Source organism: Lonchura striata, chromosome 4 (genome assembly GCF_050655825.1).
Source record: "Lonchura striata isolate lonStrDom1 chromosome 4, ASM5065582v1, whole genome shotgun sequence".
NCBI lineage: Eukaryota > Metazoa > Chordata > Aves > Passeriformes > Estrildidae > Lonchura > Lonchura striata.
In genome coordinates, this window is record NC_140706.1 from 454839 (window position 1) to 471488 (window position 16650).

Here is a 16650-nt window from a genome sequence, read left to right on the forward strand (position 1 = left end):
GCCGCTGCTGCTCCCACAGCTGCCTCAGTTTCCCCGACTGAAAAACGAGTAGTGCTCGGGAGCGGTGCCAGGCACCTGAGAATTACTTGGGGGTAAGAAGTCACCTCATGGAACGTTCTTCTGCAGGAGCACAAACACATGCTCCGTGCTCGCTTTTAAACCCTTTTTCTCCCCAGGATTCGTGGTCCACGTTCCCGTCACACATCTCTGGGGCAGCACACGCAGGGGCCTGTGGGAGAGGCAGATGCTGAGACATGTGGCAGCGAAGAGCCCCACTGCCAGGAGTGTTCCCTGTGCCCCAGCTCTGGGGTGTGCCCGGGGTGTGTCCAGGATATGCCCGGGGTGTGCCTGGGGTGTGTCCGGGGTGTGCCTGGGGTGTGTCCGGGGTGTGTCCGGGATGTGCCCGGGGTGTGCCCAGGATATGCCTGGGGTGTGTCCGGGGTGTGTCCGGGATGCGCCTGGGGTGTGCCCGGGGTGTGTCCAGGATATGCCCGGGGTGTGCCCGGGGTGTGCCCGGGGTGTGCCCGGGGTGTGTCCGGGATGTGCCTGGGGTGTGCCCGGGGTGTGTCCAGGATATGCCCGGGGTGTGCCTGGGGTGTGCCCGGGGTGTGTCTGGGGTGTGTCCGGGATGTGCCTGGGGTGTGCCCGGGGTGTGCCCGGGGTGTGTCCAGGATATGCCCGGGGTGTGCCCGGGGTGTGTCCAGGGTGTGTCCGGGATATGCCCGGGGTGTGCCCGGGGTGTGTCCGGGATGTGCCTGGGGTGTGCCCAGGATATGCCTGGGGTGTGTCCGGGGTGTGTCCGGGATGTGCCTGGGGTGTGCCCGGGGTGTGTCCAGGATATGCCCGGGGTGTGCCCGGGGTGTGTCCAGGATATGCCCGGGGTGTGTCTGGGGTGTGTCTGGGGAATGTGCCCGGGGTGTGCCTCCCCTGAAAAACACGAGGCTGGGACTCCAAACCCGTGTCAGGCTCATTGCTGGGGGCAGGCACTGACATTTCCCTCCGAGTCAGAGGGGAGGAACGGGGGTTTAGGGTTCAACTCCTTTTGTCCCAAGCTGTGTCAGCATCTGCTCCCATGAGCTGGGGCTTCCCCACTGCACTGGCCCTGAAGAGCAGCAGTGGGAGCAGGGAGCTCCCTGCAGACAGCCAGACCATGGGCCTGTCCTGGCTCTGCAGTGGCAGCCGATCTCTGTGCTGGACTGATCTCTGTGCCAGATTGATCTCTGTGCCAGATTGATCCCTGTGCCAGATTGATCCCTGTGCTAAACTCTGATCTCTGTGCCAGACTGATCTCTGTGTTGAACTCTGATCTCTGTGTTAAACTCTGATCTCTGTGCTGGACTGATCTCTGTGCCAGATTGATCCCTGTGCTAAACTCTGATCTCTGTGCCAGACTGATCTCTGTGTTGAACTCTGATCTCTGTGTTAAACTCTGATCTTTGTGCTAGGCTCTGATCTCTGTGTTAAACTCTGATCTCTGTGCTAGACTGATCTCTGTGTTAATCTCTGATTTCTGTGCTAGACTGATTTCTGTGTTAAACTCTGATCTCTGTGCTAGACTCTGATCTCTGTGTTAAACTCTGATCTCTGTGTTAAACTCTGATCTCTGTGCTAAACTGATCTCTGTGCCAGACTCTGACCTCTGTGCTAGGCTCGTGCCCATCACAAGCCAGCAGCAATGTTTGGTGTCCAGGGCTGTCTGTCCTTCTGCAGGGCAAACCCCCCCTGCAGGAGCTGTGTCAGAGGTGTTTCACTGGTTCTGGTCTCAGCCTCAAACACCAGGTCCTGCAAACATGAACAAGGCTGCTGTGGACCTGTCCACACAGGGCTAGGACGAGGCAGTGGCTTTGACAGGAATGGAGATTTCACAGAATCACAGAACAGTTTGTCCTGGGAGGGACTTTAAAGAGCACCTTGTTCCACCCCTGCCGTGGGCAGGGAACCTTCCACAGGAAAGCACAAGGCCACGGCTCCATGGGAGCTTATTTCCAGCGGGCATTTACATTTTTACAGACACCCCTCCAAGAAACCAGCAGCCCAGGCTGCTGCCTCTGCTGCTACTGCACAAGTCAGGAGGGGCTGGATCGTGCTGGCGTTTCTGCCCCGAGCACACAGGCAGATGTTGCACTGCAGAGGCAGCAGCAGCAGCCAAAGCTGTGCCCGAGGGGCAGCGAGGGAGGGGAGCTCTCCTGGGTGAAGTGCTCCTCCATGCACGCTTTCAGTCACAGGACACAGAGACAGCTTTAACATGCTGATCTGATGCCATCAGGTGCCCTACTTCCATCTGCCAGGCGTGGACAGCCCAGTGTTGTGTCTGTGGCTGCACAGGCTTTCAGGATGCTCCCAAGGACTGTGAAACTCCAGAGCTCCCCGGGGCTGCCTCCTCTCCTCTGATCCCGGGGCCAGGCACGTGCTAGAACTGCACTCACGGCCAGGGAAGGGCTGGCCCCACTGCTGGAACTGGGATGGCATCTCCAACTGCTCCCACAGAGTCCCGTGGGAGCAGAGCTGGGCTCACACCCCACAGGAGAGGGGTTCCAGATGGACACAGCAGGGTTAGATGGGATTGCAGGACAGCTTCTTCACACCTGGGAGGATGTGGGGCCCTGGCAAAGGTGCCCAGAGCAGCTGTGGCTGCCCCTGGATCCCTGGAATGTCCCAGACCAGGCTGGACATTGGGGTTGGAGCAGCCTGGGACAGTGGGAGGTGTCCCTGCCATGGCAGGGGTGGCACTGGAGCATCTGTGAAGTCCCTTCCAACTCAAACTGTTCTACAACTCTGTGATCCCAGAAGTCCTGGAAGATGCTCAGTGGCTCCTTTGTGGGGGACAGCTGGGAGCTGTGGGGCCTGAGGCCGTGCTGACGTGGGAGGGTGCCTCAGCAGCAGGGTGAGGAGCACTGTGAGCTCAGCTCAGCCCCATGCTGGGAACAGATTCATTCACTTTGGACTTGCTCAAAGGTTGGGCTGGATGATCTTGGAGGTCCTGTCCACCCTTAGGGGTTCTGTGATTCTCTTTGACCAAGTCTTGGGATGGTACAAACCAGCAGGGAACTGAGTTCCATTCTCATTTGGATCATCTGCACCTGAGGTCCTTGCTAGGACCGGGTCTCTGCCTGGCCCCCAGCCAACCCAGTCTGACCCTCCTGGGCTGGGAGATGCTGGAGCCAACCCACAAAACCATCCCAGAGCAGGCACCCTTCCTGTGCACGTTCCTCCTGTCACACACCTGTCCTCCCCTTCACTAACCAGCAGTGAAAAACCAAATTTCAAACAGAAATTCACTGCAAAACTTGGATTTATCCTGATGGAATGCTCTGGTGCCTTTGATGCTCTTTGAAGCATCATTGCAGGAGAGTAGGGAGGTGTTTCCAGCAGAATTCACCTCCAAGCTTCAAATCAGGTTTCATTTCAAAGTGCTCAGATCTGCTCTTGGATTAGGAGGAATTTGAATCTGCCCTCAGCAGCTGTCTCAACAATTTGGAGAATTCTGAGCCAGAAATTGGTATCGATTTCAAAGGGATTTTTCACACCTCTCCAGGGCCTTGATGTTGGTGTCATCCATTGGTTCATTATCTCAGAGGGTGTAAAAACAGCCCAGAGAAAGGTTTGAACTGAAACTTTTGAGACCACTTCCAAGTTCTTTAAGATATTCCAAGACTTTGACCTTACCAGCCTTTAAGGTGGATGTGGTTAGCAAATGTTTTGTTCTTTCCTGAAACAGAGATAAAATCAAAACAGAAGAGCTTCTGTTCTTTCGAGGATAAAAAAATATCAACCTTTTACTGAACCCAATATTTAGTGAGGTTTTGGCAAAAAAAGCTTCCCCAGGTTCAGTCTTCAATGAGCAATGTGAGTATGAGTATTTCAAAGGAAGCACACACTTTCCACACACACCAAATAGGAGAAGAAAAAAAAAAAGAAAAAAAATGAAGTAAACTGTTACATTCCCCTCAAATCACTTATAAATTATATAACTGTGTATATTTTAGCAGCTTTCTCCTGGATACATGGTCAATTTTTAACTTACTAAATCACATTCTAGGAGAAATACTGCCAAATTCTGCTTTTCTTAAATCCTCACAGTCCAGGCTTCTTCCTCCTGAGTCAAGTGATCAGGGGATGGATGGATGGATGGATGGATGGATGGATGGATGGATGGATGATGTATGGATGGATGGATGGATGTATGTATGTATGGATGGATGGATGGATGGATGGATGGATGATGTATGGATGGATGGATGGATGGATGGATGGATGGATGATGGATGGGTGGATGGATGATGGATGATGGATGGATGGATGGATGGATAGATGTATGGATGGATGGATGGATGGATGGTGGATGGATGATGGATGACGGATGGATGGATGATGGATGGATGATGGATGGATGGATGGATGGATGGATGGATGGATGGATGGATGATGGATGGATGGATGATGGATGGATGGATGGATGGATGGACGGATGGATGGATGGATGGATGGATGGATGGATGGATGGATGGATGGTGGATGGATGATGGATGACGGATGGATGGATGATGGATGGATGGATGGATGATGGATGGATGGATGGATGGATGATGGATGGATGGATGGATGATGGATGGATGATGGATGATGGATGGATGATGGATGGAGGATGGATGGATGGATGGATGGATGGTGGATGGATGATGGATGATGGATGGATGGATGGTGGATGGATGATGGATGGATGGATGGATGATGGATGGATGATGGATGGATGGATGGATGGATGGATGGGTGGTTGGATGGTGGATGGATGATGGATGGATGGATGATGGATGACGGATGGATGATGGATGGATGGATGGATGGATGGATGGATGGATGATGGATGGATGATGGATGGATGGATGGATGGATGGATGGATGGATGATGGATGGATGGATGATGGATGGATGATGGATGGATGGATTATGGATGGATGGATGGATGGATGATGGATGGATGGATGGATGATGGATGGATGGATGGATGGATGGATGGATGGATGGATGGATGGATGGATGATGGATGGATGATGGATGGATGGATGGTGGATGGATGATGGATGGATGATGGATGGATGGATGGATGATGGATGGATGGATGGATGGATGGATGGATGGATGGATGGATGGATGGATGATGGATGGATGATGGATGGATGGATGATGGATGGATGGATGGTGGATGGATGATGGATGGATGGATGGATGGATGGTCGATGGATGTCACAGCTGCTTCCATTCACCCTGAGGAGCCCAGGGTGTGGCACTCCAGATCCCTCCTCTGGCAGAGAACAGTTCTCACCCCTCTGCCAAGCCCGTGCACAGCTCATCTTCCTTTGCTGACTTTTAAGCCTTAAGCTGAGGGAGTTCAGGGCTGGATGGGATCTTGGCAAGGAATTCCTGGCTGGGAGGGTGGGGAGGGGCTGGGCTGGAATTCCAAATTTGCTGTGGCTGCCCCTGGATCCCTGGCAGTGCCCAGGGCCAGGTGGGACACTGGGGCTGGGAGCAGCCTGGGACATTGGAAGGCGTCCCCATGGCAGGGGTGGAACAGGAGCATTTTTAAAGTCCCTTCCATCATGTGATTCCCTGCCCCTGTGATCCCTCTGACTGCAGCTCACACCTGTGCCCTGTATCCTCTCCTGGAGTGTGACTCACGGTGTGACTCCTGCAGAGAGCACTTTCCAGTTTATTGGAGGAGATTCTTCCATTTCATTAACCAGGACATTTTCTGACTTTGTTTTGTTTAAAACCACAGCATGCCAGACCTTGCTCTGTGCTCTCCAGTTGGTGTTTCCAATAACCACTCCAAAATGAAGGAGAGCATTATTGTCCAGGCCTTTATTCTCTCCCATTTACTCTCACAGCTTTTAGATTACATGTTGTATGGCTTTCCTCCAGGGAAGCACTGGAGGATCTTCTTTGCTTCCCCTGACAATTACAAAACATCCCCTTGCAGTTCATCTCCCCCTGGGCCGGGCCACGGGCACAGCTTCCCAGCCCAGGGGTCCCTCAGACTTGGTGATTCTCCACCTGCTCCAGGAGGCCAGGCAGAGTCAGGGATGGATGTCCACAGAGCAGCTGCAGTTATTTTCTCTCCCTGTACTCCTAAAGATCCTTTTGTGATCCAAAGGGAAGGTGCTCTGCTCTCCCCCTGCTCCTCCTGTGGCACCCCTTAGCAGAGTCTGACAGGACAGGGGGAATGGCTTCAGCTGGAGTAGGGCAGATTTCGGTTGGATTTTAGGGAGAGATTTTTCCCTGTGTGGGGAAGAACCCTGGCACAGGTGCCCAGAACAGCTGGGGCTGCCCTGGATCCCTGGCAGTGCCCAGGCCAGGCTGGACACTGGGGCTGGAGCAGCCTGGGATGGCGGGAGGTGTCCCTGCCATGGCAGAGGTGGCACTGGGTGGGCTTTATTGTCCCTTCCATCCCAAACCATTCCATAATTTGATGACTCTCCACTCCGGACTCTCTACTCTGGACTAATTGTGGTTCTCATCAGGAACTCTGGTTCCTCTGACAAGGATCTTCCTTCTGCTTAATTCTGCCTCTGGCTGGAGCCTTGTCCAGCTCCCTGCTCTGGTGGGAAAGGCAGGAGATGGGAAATGTGGGAGGGGACTTGGGAAACTGTCCCCCCGAATTACCCTGGGAGGTGACAGGTGTGTAGTTCCCCGCCTCCCCTGTTATCAATCAGTATGTCTGTCATCCCTTGGTTCTAGAAAATTCTTTGTTCTTTATACCTCCATTGGTTCCTTCCCTGAAGCCGCTCTTTCCCCTTACCCTCATTGGTTATAACCCTGCCACTCGACCCTGACTCTGCCCCCGAAGCCTTCCTTCACTGAACGCTTCATGCCTGGACCCTCCCTCTCTTGTCCCAGTTATAATCCCGATTCCGCCCCCTGTTCGGCGCTCTCAGAGCGGGCTCCCTCCCGGAGAGGTTGTTTTCCCTTCGCTCCCTGAATTGCTGTTCCTCAATAAACCCTCCTGGAAATAAAGCCGCCTGTGAGCCGTCCCGCCTTCATAGAGGAAGATTTCATTACGCTATCCGGCTTTCGAGGACTCGGCTCTCTGACAAGCAGAGTGGTCAGAGACCCAGAAGCCCTCAACTGGCGCCCGAACAGACTGGCCCCTCTCAGGAGTCAGCCGCAGAGCGTCTCCTCGGCTGCCTCGGCTCTGTGATCCGGCTGCCCGAGGACGAAAAGCGCCGTTCGCCGCCAGTTCCACGAGCGGCTGCTCTTCGTTGAAGAAGATCGCCTACCTCGCGGGCTGCAGACACCTCGTCCTGGTTCGACTTCAAGTTTGGGAGCAGACTCCGAACGGGACGAGACCTGCAGCGCTTCCTCTCCCCCTCAGAGGCTTTTTCGTTTTGACAGCGGTCTTCTTTGTCGTGAGTTCCTGGTGCCCTGTCTGGCACCCGACCCTGTCTCTTTTCCTTTTCGTTTCTCTCTTTGTCTCTTTGGGGATTTCCTTTCTTCTGCAGTGAGAATGGGCAACCGCCTGTCTCCTGCCCGGCGGGATTTTTACCTCCACGTTAAATCCTCCCTTGTTTTGGGGAACATTTCTTTTAAAAAGAGGGACCTTAAGGCTTTTGTTAATCTTATTTTCGATAACTTCCCTGACACCTCCAGGGATGATTTTTCTTCTCTTATTTTCTGGGGAAATATTGGGAAACTGTTATACGCATTACAAGTAAAGGGGAATTTTTCTGTGGGGCATTTTTTTCCACTTTTTCATTCTATTTACACTTTATTTAAACAAAAGGGTGAGAGTTGGGTCCCCGGTTCTCCTAACCTTCATTCCGCCCCCCCCACTCCTAACTCGGTTTCCCCTAAGGGTGGGTCGGGCAGCAGATCCTGCCATAACCAGGCACAGGGCTGCCACCGTCTCCCTGCTGCTCCCCGCCCCACTCTGTCCTCTCCTCGTCCTGGGACTGGCCATCCCAGTGCGAGTCTTTCCTCTCCCCAAAGCCCTCAAACCCCTGTACCCAGTTTAAAACCATGTTATTCGATTCCTGATCTCTGTCACCACACCTCACAAAATGGCGCCGGCCACATGGCCGAGCAGCCCGCCACCGAGGGACAAAATGGCGCCTCCTCTCCACCTCCTCACTCCCTCCGGGCCCCTGCCAGTCCCCCTCAGGCTCCACCTCCGTCGAGTGCCGCCCCTGCGTCGGGTCCCGCCCCTGCCACCGCGTCGATTGTTACGTCGTCGGGACCCGCCCCTCCAGCCCCCATGGCCACACCCCTGGGTGGGCCCCCGGTGGGAGGGACCGGCCTGCAGGAAGGCCACGCCCCTGTGGGAGGGAACCCCCTGCCGGAAGGCCACACCCCGGTGGCTGAGCCTGGCCACGCCTCCCCTCAGGCCTCTTCTGGTTCCCACTCCACCGGAACCGGAAGTCGGCCTGGCCGGAAGCAGGCCATCTTGGCCTGCCGGGCTTCATGCCACCGAAGCCCACCGGCCAAGGGGAAGGTCCGAGCCCTTGCCCGTCCTGCCTCATCCTCCGATGAGGATGAGGACAGCGACAGCCCCCGGCCCACACCTAGGCCGGGAGGTGGGTGGGCCCGGATCAGGGCAGAGGCAATTAAGGATGGGGATTTAGAATTCGCAAAAGATCTGGGGCCGTTCGCAGCACCTGTGGTGAGGACCAGGGGGCAGCGGCCACACTGGGAGCAACTCCCATATGTGGAGATTAAAGAACTGAGGAAGGCTGCAAAGACTATGGTCGAGACTCTCCTTTCTTTAAGAATGTATTGGACCTCGCTTTCTCGGGCCATACATTGGTCCAGCATGACGTTAAATATATTGCCAAGTCCCTGCTCACTCCCACCGAGCTTTTATTGTGGGACATTCAATGGAGAAAGCTCCTCAAGCCTCTTCTGAAAAAACACAATTTAGCAGAGGCAATTGGAGAGGGAGAGGAAGCCATAGAAGCCCTGGCAGGGGAGGGGGAGTTCAGCCAGCCAGAGGACCAAATACTGTTACCCACGGAGGTCCTAGATGACATCAAGGAGGCTGGCCGAGCGGCACTGTTAAAAATCCCCGATGGGAAAACCCCGCTCCAGAACTTTTCAGCTATTACCCAGGGCCCAGAGGAATCTTTCATAAAATTCGTGGACCGGCTGAGGGAGGCCATCGACCGGCAGATAGACCATCCTGCAGCGAGGGAAGAGCTCCTGAGAAAGATGGCCATGACCAACGCGACAGCCGAGACAAAGAAGATATTAAGGACTTTACCTCAGGACCCCGAACCCACCATCGCACAGATGGTGGAGGCCTGCACGAAAGCCGCCTCCACCGAGACCACTGTCGCCCTTGCAGTAAGTAAGGGGATTGGGGAGGCAATGTTGACGATGAACACCATCCGGTGCTTCGGGTGTGGCCAGATGGGCCACATACAAGCCAACTGCCCATACTGGCCCCCGGAGCAACCACACTACTCGTACACACCCTCCCCAAGACCAATACCCAGGAACCCGATGCCCTACCATCAGCAGGCGGGAAACGGGTCGCGGAGCGCGGGGAGGGGCCGCGCAAGGACAACAAGTGGCCCCTCACAGCGCCCAGGCCTCCCCACCATCCGGGAGGACCAGTGGCCCAGTGGACAGTTCCGGAGGGTTGGCGGAGCCACGACGACGGGCTCCGCCTCTTCCGTAGAATCCGCAACTTAGATTCAGACACTCACCGGGTCCTCAAAAGCTCCATCACTGTGACTCTCCAGGATGAGGACCTGGTGAGAGTTCCCGCTGGGTTCCTGGAACCCCCTTACCGTAATTGTGAGGTGACAGTGTTAATACTCGGAGATTGCAGGCTCACACCAGACCGTGTTACCGTCGTTCCTGAAGTGGTGTGTTTTCAGCCGGGGTCCGAGGTCACCGTCTCGGTCGTCTGCCATCAACCACCTTGCACCATCACCAAGGGGCTCCCCTTCGCTGCCATGTACCTCCTCGACGTGGCCGACCTCACCGATCCACCAGTACAGGACTATTTCGCTGGACATGACTCCGGGGAAGACAATTTTGTCTTCCTCACACAAAATGTTTGCAAATCCAGACCAATGATTGAGACTGTTTTATCGCTTCAGGGAAAGTCCATCAAACTGGACCTGATGGCGGACACCGGGGCAGATGTCACCATCATTCCCCGGTCAAAGTGGCCCCGCGACTGGGAGTTGGTGCCCCCTTGTGGCACAATCTCCGGAGTGGGAGGAGCTGTCAACTCCATGCGCAGCAAACACCTGGTAAGTGTGGAGGGCCCTGAGGGACAGATTGCCACCATTCGGCCTTTTGTTGTTTCATCTAACATCATGTTATTAGGCAGGGACGTTTTGTCCCAATGGGGTGCCCGCCTCGATATCCCTAGCCCTGCATGGGATTTTTAGTATGGGCCACTGCGGAGCGCACCTCCCCACCGCTGAATTGGAAGACCGATGTTCCAGTGTGGGTGGACCAGTGGCCCCTTGTGGAGGAGAAATTAAAAGCGCTCCATGAATTAGTAGAGGAGCAGGTCCGCCTGGGGCATTTAATACCCTCCACCAGCCCCTGGAACACTCCTGTCTTTGTTATTAAAAAACCTGGCAAAGACAAATGGCGCCTGCTCCAAGACCTGCGCAGGGTCAATGAGGTAATTGAGGACATGGGCCCCCTGCAGCCTGGCCTTCCCTCACCCTCCATGCTTCCCCGGGATTGGCAGCTCGCAGTCATTGACATCAAAGACTGCTTTTTCAACATCCCATTGTATCCCGGAGATGCCCCCAGATTCGCGTTCTCCGTCCCTTCCATCAATAGGGCGGAGCCTTATAAGAGGTACCAATGGGCCACTTTGCCCCAGGGAATGAAAAATTCTCCAGTGCTCTGCCAAACTTTTGTGGCCCAGGTGCTTTCGCCGATCAGGAAGCTGTTCCCTGAAGCGATCATCCTGCATTATATGGATGATGTCTTGATCTGCGCTGAAACACAAGCTTATCTGCAGATCACACTTTCCAAGACTGTTAAGGCCATTAAAGCTGCAGGGTTTGAAATTGCCGAAGAAAAGATCCAGCTGTCAGCGCCATGGAAGTATTTGGGCTTTCACATTACGGGAAGGACTGTCGCGCCCCAATCTGTCACCGTCAAAGACGACCCACGGACCCTGCGGGATCTCCAGCAGATCTGCGGTACCATCACGTGGATCCGACCTCTCCTGGGACTCACCACGGAGGAGCTGGCGCCGCTCTTCAACCTGCTACGAGGAGATGGCGACCTAGCTTCCCCTCGCGAGCTAACACCTGCCGCCAAAGGAGCCCTGGAGAGAGTCGCTGAGGCCATACGATCCCGTCAGGCCCACCGTGTGGATCGGCTCCTTCCCGTCACCCTTGCCATACTGGGTAAGTGCCCAAACTTCCATGGTCTGCTTTTTCAATGGGACGCTGGGTGGAAGGACCCACTCCTTATCATTGAGTGGCTGTTTCTCCCGCACCAGCCAGCGAAAACTATTTCAACTCCTGCAGAGTTAATGGCTAGGATAATAATAAAGGCCAGACAACGCCTCCGGACCCTCGCAGGGTGTGACCCGGCGTGCATTTACCTACCTCTTAATTTGGAACAATTGGAATCCCTGCTTCAGACAAACGAAAGTTTGCAAATTGCTTTAGACAGTTACCCTGGACAGATTTCCATTCATTACCCTAAACATAAAATATTCAAAGACACGTTATATTTGGCCCCAAAGTCATTCAAAAATAAAACACCTATTAAAGGTGCTCTCACGGTGTTCACCGATGGGTCGGGAAAATCCCACAAATCGGTGATCACTTGGAAGAACCCGGAGAGTCAGAAGTGGGAGTCTGACATCCAACTGGTTGAGGGTTCCCCCCAGATCGCAGAACTTGCTGCGGTCGTGAGAGCATTCAAAAAATTTCAGCAACCTTTCAATCTGGTAACAGATTCGGCTTATGTTGCCGGGGTAGCAGAACGGGCAGAACACGCCCTGCTCAAAGAAGTTCAAAACAAACAGTTATTCGATTTGCTCACAGAATTAATCTGGCTGATCTCCCACCGAGAGCAACTCTATTATATTATGCACGTCCGGGCTCACACAGACCTGCCAGGAGCTATTGCAGAGGGGAACCGGATGGCCGACCTCCTTGCAATGACATCTCATTACTCTGCACCTGCACTTTCATTAACCTTACCAGACATCTTTGCACAGGCAAGGCTCAGCCATGCGTTTTTCCATCAAAATGCACCTGCCCTTGCCCGACAATTTAAAATATCAAAAGAACAAGCCAAAGCCATACTAGCCACATGCCCAAACTGTCAGTCCTTCGCCCTTCCACCGCTGCCAACGGGGATAAACCCCCGAGGGTTGGCAGCATTGGAGCTGTGGCAAACAGACATCACTCACTATAATCCTTTTGGCCGCCTGAAATACCTGCATGTGTCCATAGACACATTTTCTGGGGCCGTGTTCGCGTCACTCCACACTGGTGAAAAAACAAAAGATATCATCAAACATCTATTCATGGCATTTGCCACATTAGGAGTCCCAAAAGCCATCAAAACGGACAATGGGCCTGGATTCACCTCGACAAGATTCGCACAATTTCTACAACAATGGGGAATTGCCCATTCCACCGGCATTCCCCATAACCCCACAGGACAGGCAATAGTGGAACGCTCCCACAAAGAGTTAAAAAGGCTGCTAGAACAACAACACGATTCGGCTCTGGCCATGACACCAGTTGAAAGATTATGCAAGGCACTTTATGTTCTTAATTTCTTAAATTGTTCTGACCGGGAGCCGAATCCCCCTGCACTCAGACACTTTTGCAATAACACCAGGGCAGTTTTGAAAGAGCGTCCGCCAGTCCTCATCAGAGACCCAGAATCAAAAATCATCTCAGGGCCGTACCCTCTGATAACGTGGGGGAGAGGGTACGCTTGTGTTTCCACAGCCCAGGGTCCCAAATGGATTCCTGGAAAATACGTCAAACCGTACCTGGAGAGCACTACCACGGACCCCCCAGCGAGGAGCAACCCAGCGACCCCATCACAATCACCACCAGATAATGCAGTGGCGTGGCGACGGAGAAAAAGAAGAGGACCGGAAGACCACCCAACATCGTCTCCCGGGTCCTCATCACAAGGACATACCTACCTCTGCAAGACTTAACAACTTCCGCCACCCCATCCCCTCCTGTGCCGTTCCCTCTACCCTCATACCTAACCCGTCATCCCTTTACCCCTCTGTCCTGAAATTTATTTTTATTTTAACCCAAAAGGGGGAGCTGGGGGAGGGGAGGGAACCAAATGTATGTTGGTAATATTGTTTTGTTTAATTTTAGTACTAGGATGGCTGCCAGAACATCATTCACCCAAAAGGAACAACAGAAGATGTCCCACTGCGCCCAGCTGGTTGCAGCCACGCTTTCCATCCTCCTGTGGCTGCATGTAGCAGATGGCTGGGTGGTACCACAGCCGAAAGAAAACGTCTGGATCACGCTGGCAAAGTCCTTGCAGCAGGATAACCTATGTCTGGCCATGGGCAACGTGGACAATCCCCTGTCCACTTGCCTGGTAGGGGTCCCCTTGGTAGCTGATGATTGGCCGGTATCCAATTCCGACCTGCTCCGAACCACGGGTAGGAGGCCTAACCCGGTCGATACTTGGGATGAGTGGACCAAAATTTTGCCCAACAGCAAAGAGGAACCCCAAGAATTGGACTTACTGGGGTCCTCCACAGCTAGATATTGTGTCAAATTCTATTATAGGAGGCCAAGTCAAAATTGGCACGGAATTGACTTGGCCAAAGACACATACCGGAAAGATGTAACACCTATCAGTAAAAAATATAACAGCCAAACCTGGTGCAATTATACTAGCCAGGTGATTTCAGTTTCATCCACTCATCCCAAGACATTGCCCAGGGGGATGTTTCTTATCTGTGGGGACAGAGTATGGTCGGGAATTCCATCTCGGCTCCAGGGAGGCCCATGCAGCCTTGGCAAGCTTGCTACCCTCACTCCAAACAGAACTCAAATTCTGGATTGGAAAAAAGAGAGACAATTGGCACGCACCAAAAGATCATATGCTCAATTCGACGAAAATTGTGACTCCGAAATTTACGATTGGGGAAAAACAAAGAGGGTCGCTGTATCCATCTTTTTACCATGGTATGCAGCAGCTAAGGCCCTCGGTGAGCTTTCTCACCTGGAGTGTTGGATAAGTAAGCATGCCAACGCCTCGTCTGCCGCCCTCTCCGATCTTCTGGCAGACCAGCAAACCACCAGGCAAGCCACATTACAAAACAGAGCGGCTATTGATTTCCTGCTGCTCGCCCATGGCCACAGCTGCGAGGACTTCGAAGGATTGTGTTGCTTCAATTTAACATCACGGAGCACTTCCATCCAAGCCAACATCCAGCGGATCCGGACCGAAGTACAGGACATCAAAACGGAAACTTCGGCTGTGGACCCCGTCCACAAACTATTGATGCAGTGGGGCATTCCCGGGTGGGCAGCCTCTATTTTAAAAGGACTCTTTTGGATTTTCATAATTATCCTTCTCATTTCAGTTGCCTTAACCATCTTCAAAAAGACGCTTACCAAGACTTTGGCAAATATTTATTTAATTAACAAGAACGGGGGAGATGTGGGAGGGGACTTGGGAAACTGTCCCCCCGAATTACCCTGGGAGGTGACAGGTGTGTAGTTCCCCGCCTCCCCTGTTATCAATCAGTATGTCTGTCATCCCTTGGTTCTAGAAAATTCTTTGTTCTTTATACCTCCATTGGTTCCTTCCCTGAAGCCGCTCTTTCCCCTTACCCTCATTGGTTATAACCCTGCCACTCGACCCTGACTCTGCCCCCGAAGCCTTCCTTCACTGAACGCTTCATGCCTGGACCCTCCCTCTCTTGTCCCAGTTATAATCCCGATTCCGCCCCCTGTTCGGCGCTCTCAGAGCGGGCTCCCTCCCGGAGAGGTTGTTTTCCCTTCGCTCCCTGAATTGCTGTTCCTCAATAAACCCTCCTGGAAATAAAGCCGCCTGTGAGCCGTCCCGCCTTCATAGAGGAAGATTTCATTACGCTATCCGGCTTTCGAGGACTCGGCTCTCTGACAAGCAGAGTGGTCAGAGACCAAGAAGCCCTCAGGGAAAGGCAGGAGGTGGAAAAGGCAGGAGGTAGGAAAGGCAGGAGATGGAGATGGAAAAGGGAGGGGATGGAAAAGGCAGGGGATGGAAAAGGCAGGGGATGGAAAAGGCAGGAGGTGGAAAAGGCAGGAGATGGGAAAGGCAGGGGATGGAAAAGGCAGGGGATGGGAAAGGCAGGAGGTGGGAAAGGCAGGAGGTGGGAAAGGCAGGAGTTGGAAAAGGCAGGAGGTGGGAAAGGCAGGAGATGGGAAAGGCAGGGGATGGGAAAGGCAGGAGGTGGGAAAGGCAGGAGGTGGGAAAGGCAGGAGTTGGAAAAGGCAGGAGGTGGGAAAGGCAGGAGATGGGAAAGGCAGGAGATGGAGATGGAAAAGGCAGGAGATGGGAAAGGGAGGAGGTGGGAAAGGCAGGAGGTGGGAAAGGCAGGAGATGCCCCATGTGCAGCACAGGCTCCGTGGCCCTGGTGTGGCAGCCCCTTTGCCCTGCAGGGTGCTGGAGGAAGCTTTCCTACAGCAAACAAGTTGCTTGTCCTGAGTCTGTCGTGGTGCCAGCTGGCCCCAGATGACTCACATCTCCTATTTATCTGATTTTATGCTGCCTGACCTCCATCTCCCTCCCTCATTCCTGGACAACAATAAATCAGGATTCAGTGTTGCCTGTATAATGAGGACTGGGCCTGATTTCTCAGCTGGGGTCAATGGCTGTGAGCACCAGCCCCTTCCTGGCCTTCCTGCTCCTCCCTGTGAGCCTGCAAAACGAAATGTTTGTGGAAAAAGATGTCTCTCCTTTCCTCCTTCCCTGTGACAGGCAACACAGGAGAGCAATTTCCCCAAAGTATTCTCTAGAGCAGCACAGAGTATGGATTGATTAGTTTGCAATTTCTTTTCGTGGTGCAGCTGCCCAGAAATCAGGCTGAGAGCACGAGTGGGACTCTGCAGCTCACAGCCTCGGTGTAGAGAATTGCTGCCTGCTTTGCTGGTCTTTCCTCCAAAGATCCTCTCTTGCTCTGCTGTCCCTCTGGTCTTGCAGAAGAAACTGTTTCCTTAGGCTGTTGTTTTGGTTGATTTTTACCCCTTTTTTCTCTTTTTTGTATCTGTATGTGGTGAGGGCAAGGTGTGCAGTGTGGATTCAATGCCAAGGTGACAGACACACAACAGAGGACTCTCCAGGGAACCCAAACGTGTGAGGAAAGGCTGTTTGAATGCCAGTGCCAACAGCCCCAGCACGTGTCAGAGCCTGCAGGGGAGCGTTACTGAGAAGCTTTGCACTGGAAATCTTCTCTTTCCACCTTTGCACCAGCTCTGCTGGGAGCCAGCAGCTCCCTGTTGGTGTGGTGGGGAGGTGTTTGCACCACCATCCCCCAGTGGCAGCGTGCTGCCTCGGACCTGCTCCACCTCTAGGGAGCTGCCAGAGAGCCCCAGGGTGGTCTGGGTGGGAAGGACCTCAGAGATCTTCCCCTGCCATGGGGACACCTCCCACTGTCCCAGGCCACTCCAGCACCAGTGTCCAACC

General features: G+C 53.7%; 1 protein-coding gene across 1 annotated transcript; it reads left to right on the forward strand.

Moving 5' to 3' along the window:
- Nucleotides 1-13302: 13302 nt before the first annotated feature.
- On the forward strand, nt 13303-15351 carry LOC146767473 (uncharacterized). Its single transcript, XM_085577300.1, has one exon. It carries the CDS (start codon nt 13303-13305, stop codon nt 14701-14703), a length of 1401 nt encoding a protein of 466 aa, XP_085433426.1. The 3' UTR covers nt 14704-15351.
- Nucleotides 15352-16650: the final 1299 nt, after the last annotated feature.

What these genes read in the sequence shown, in the direction of transcription:
- LOC146767473 (XM_085577300.1), top strand. Translation starts at nt 13,303, where the DNA reads ATGTATGTTGGTAATATTGTTTTGTTTAATTTTAGTACTAGGATGGCT.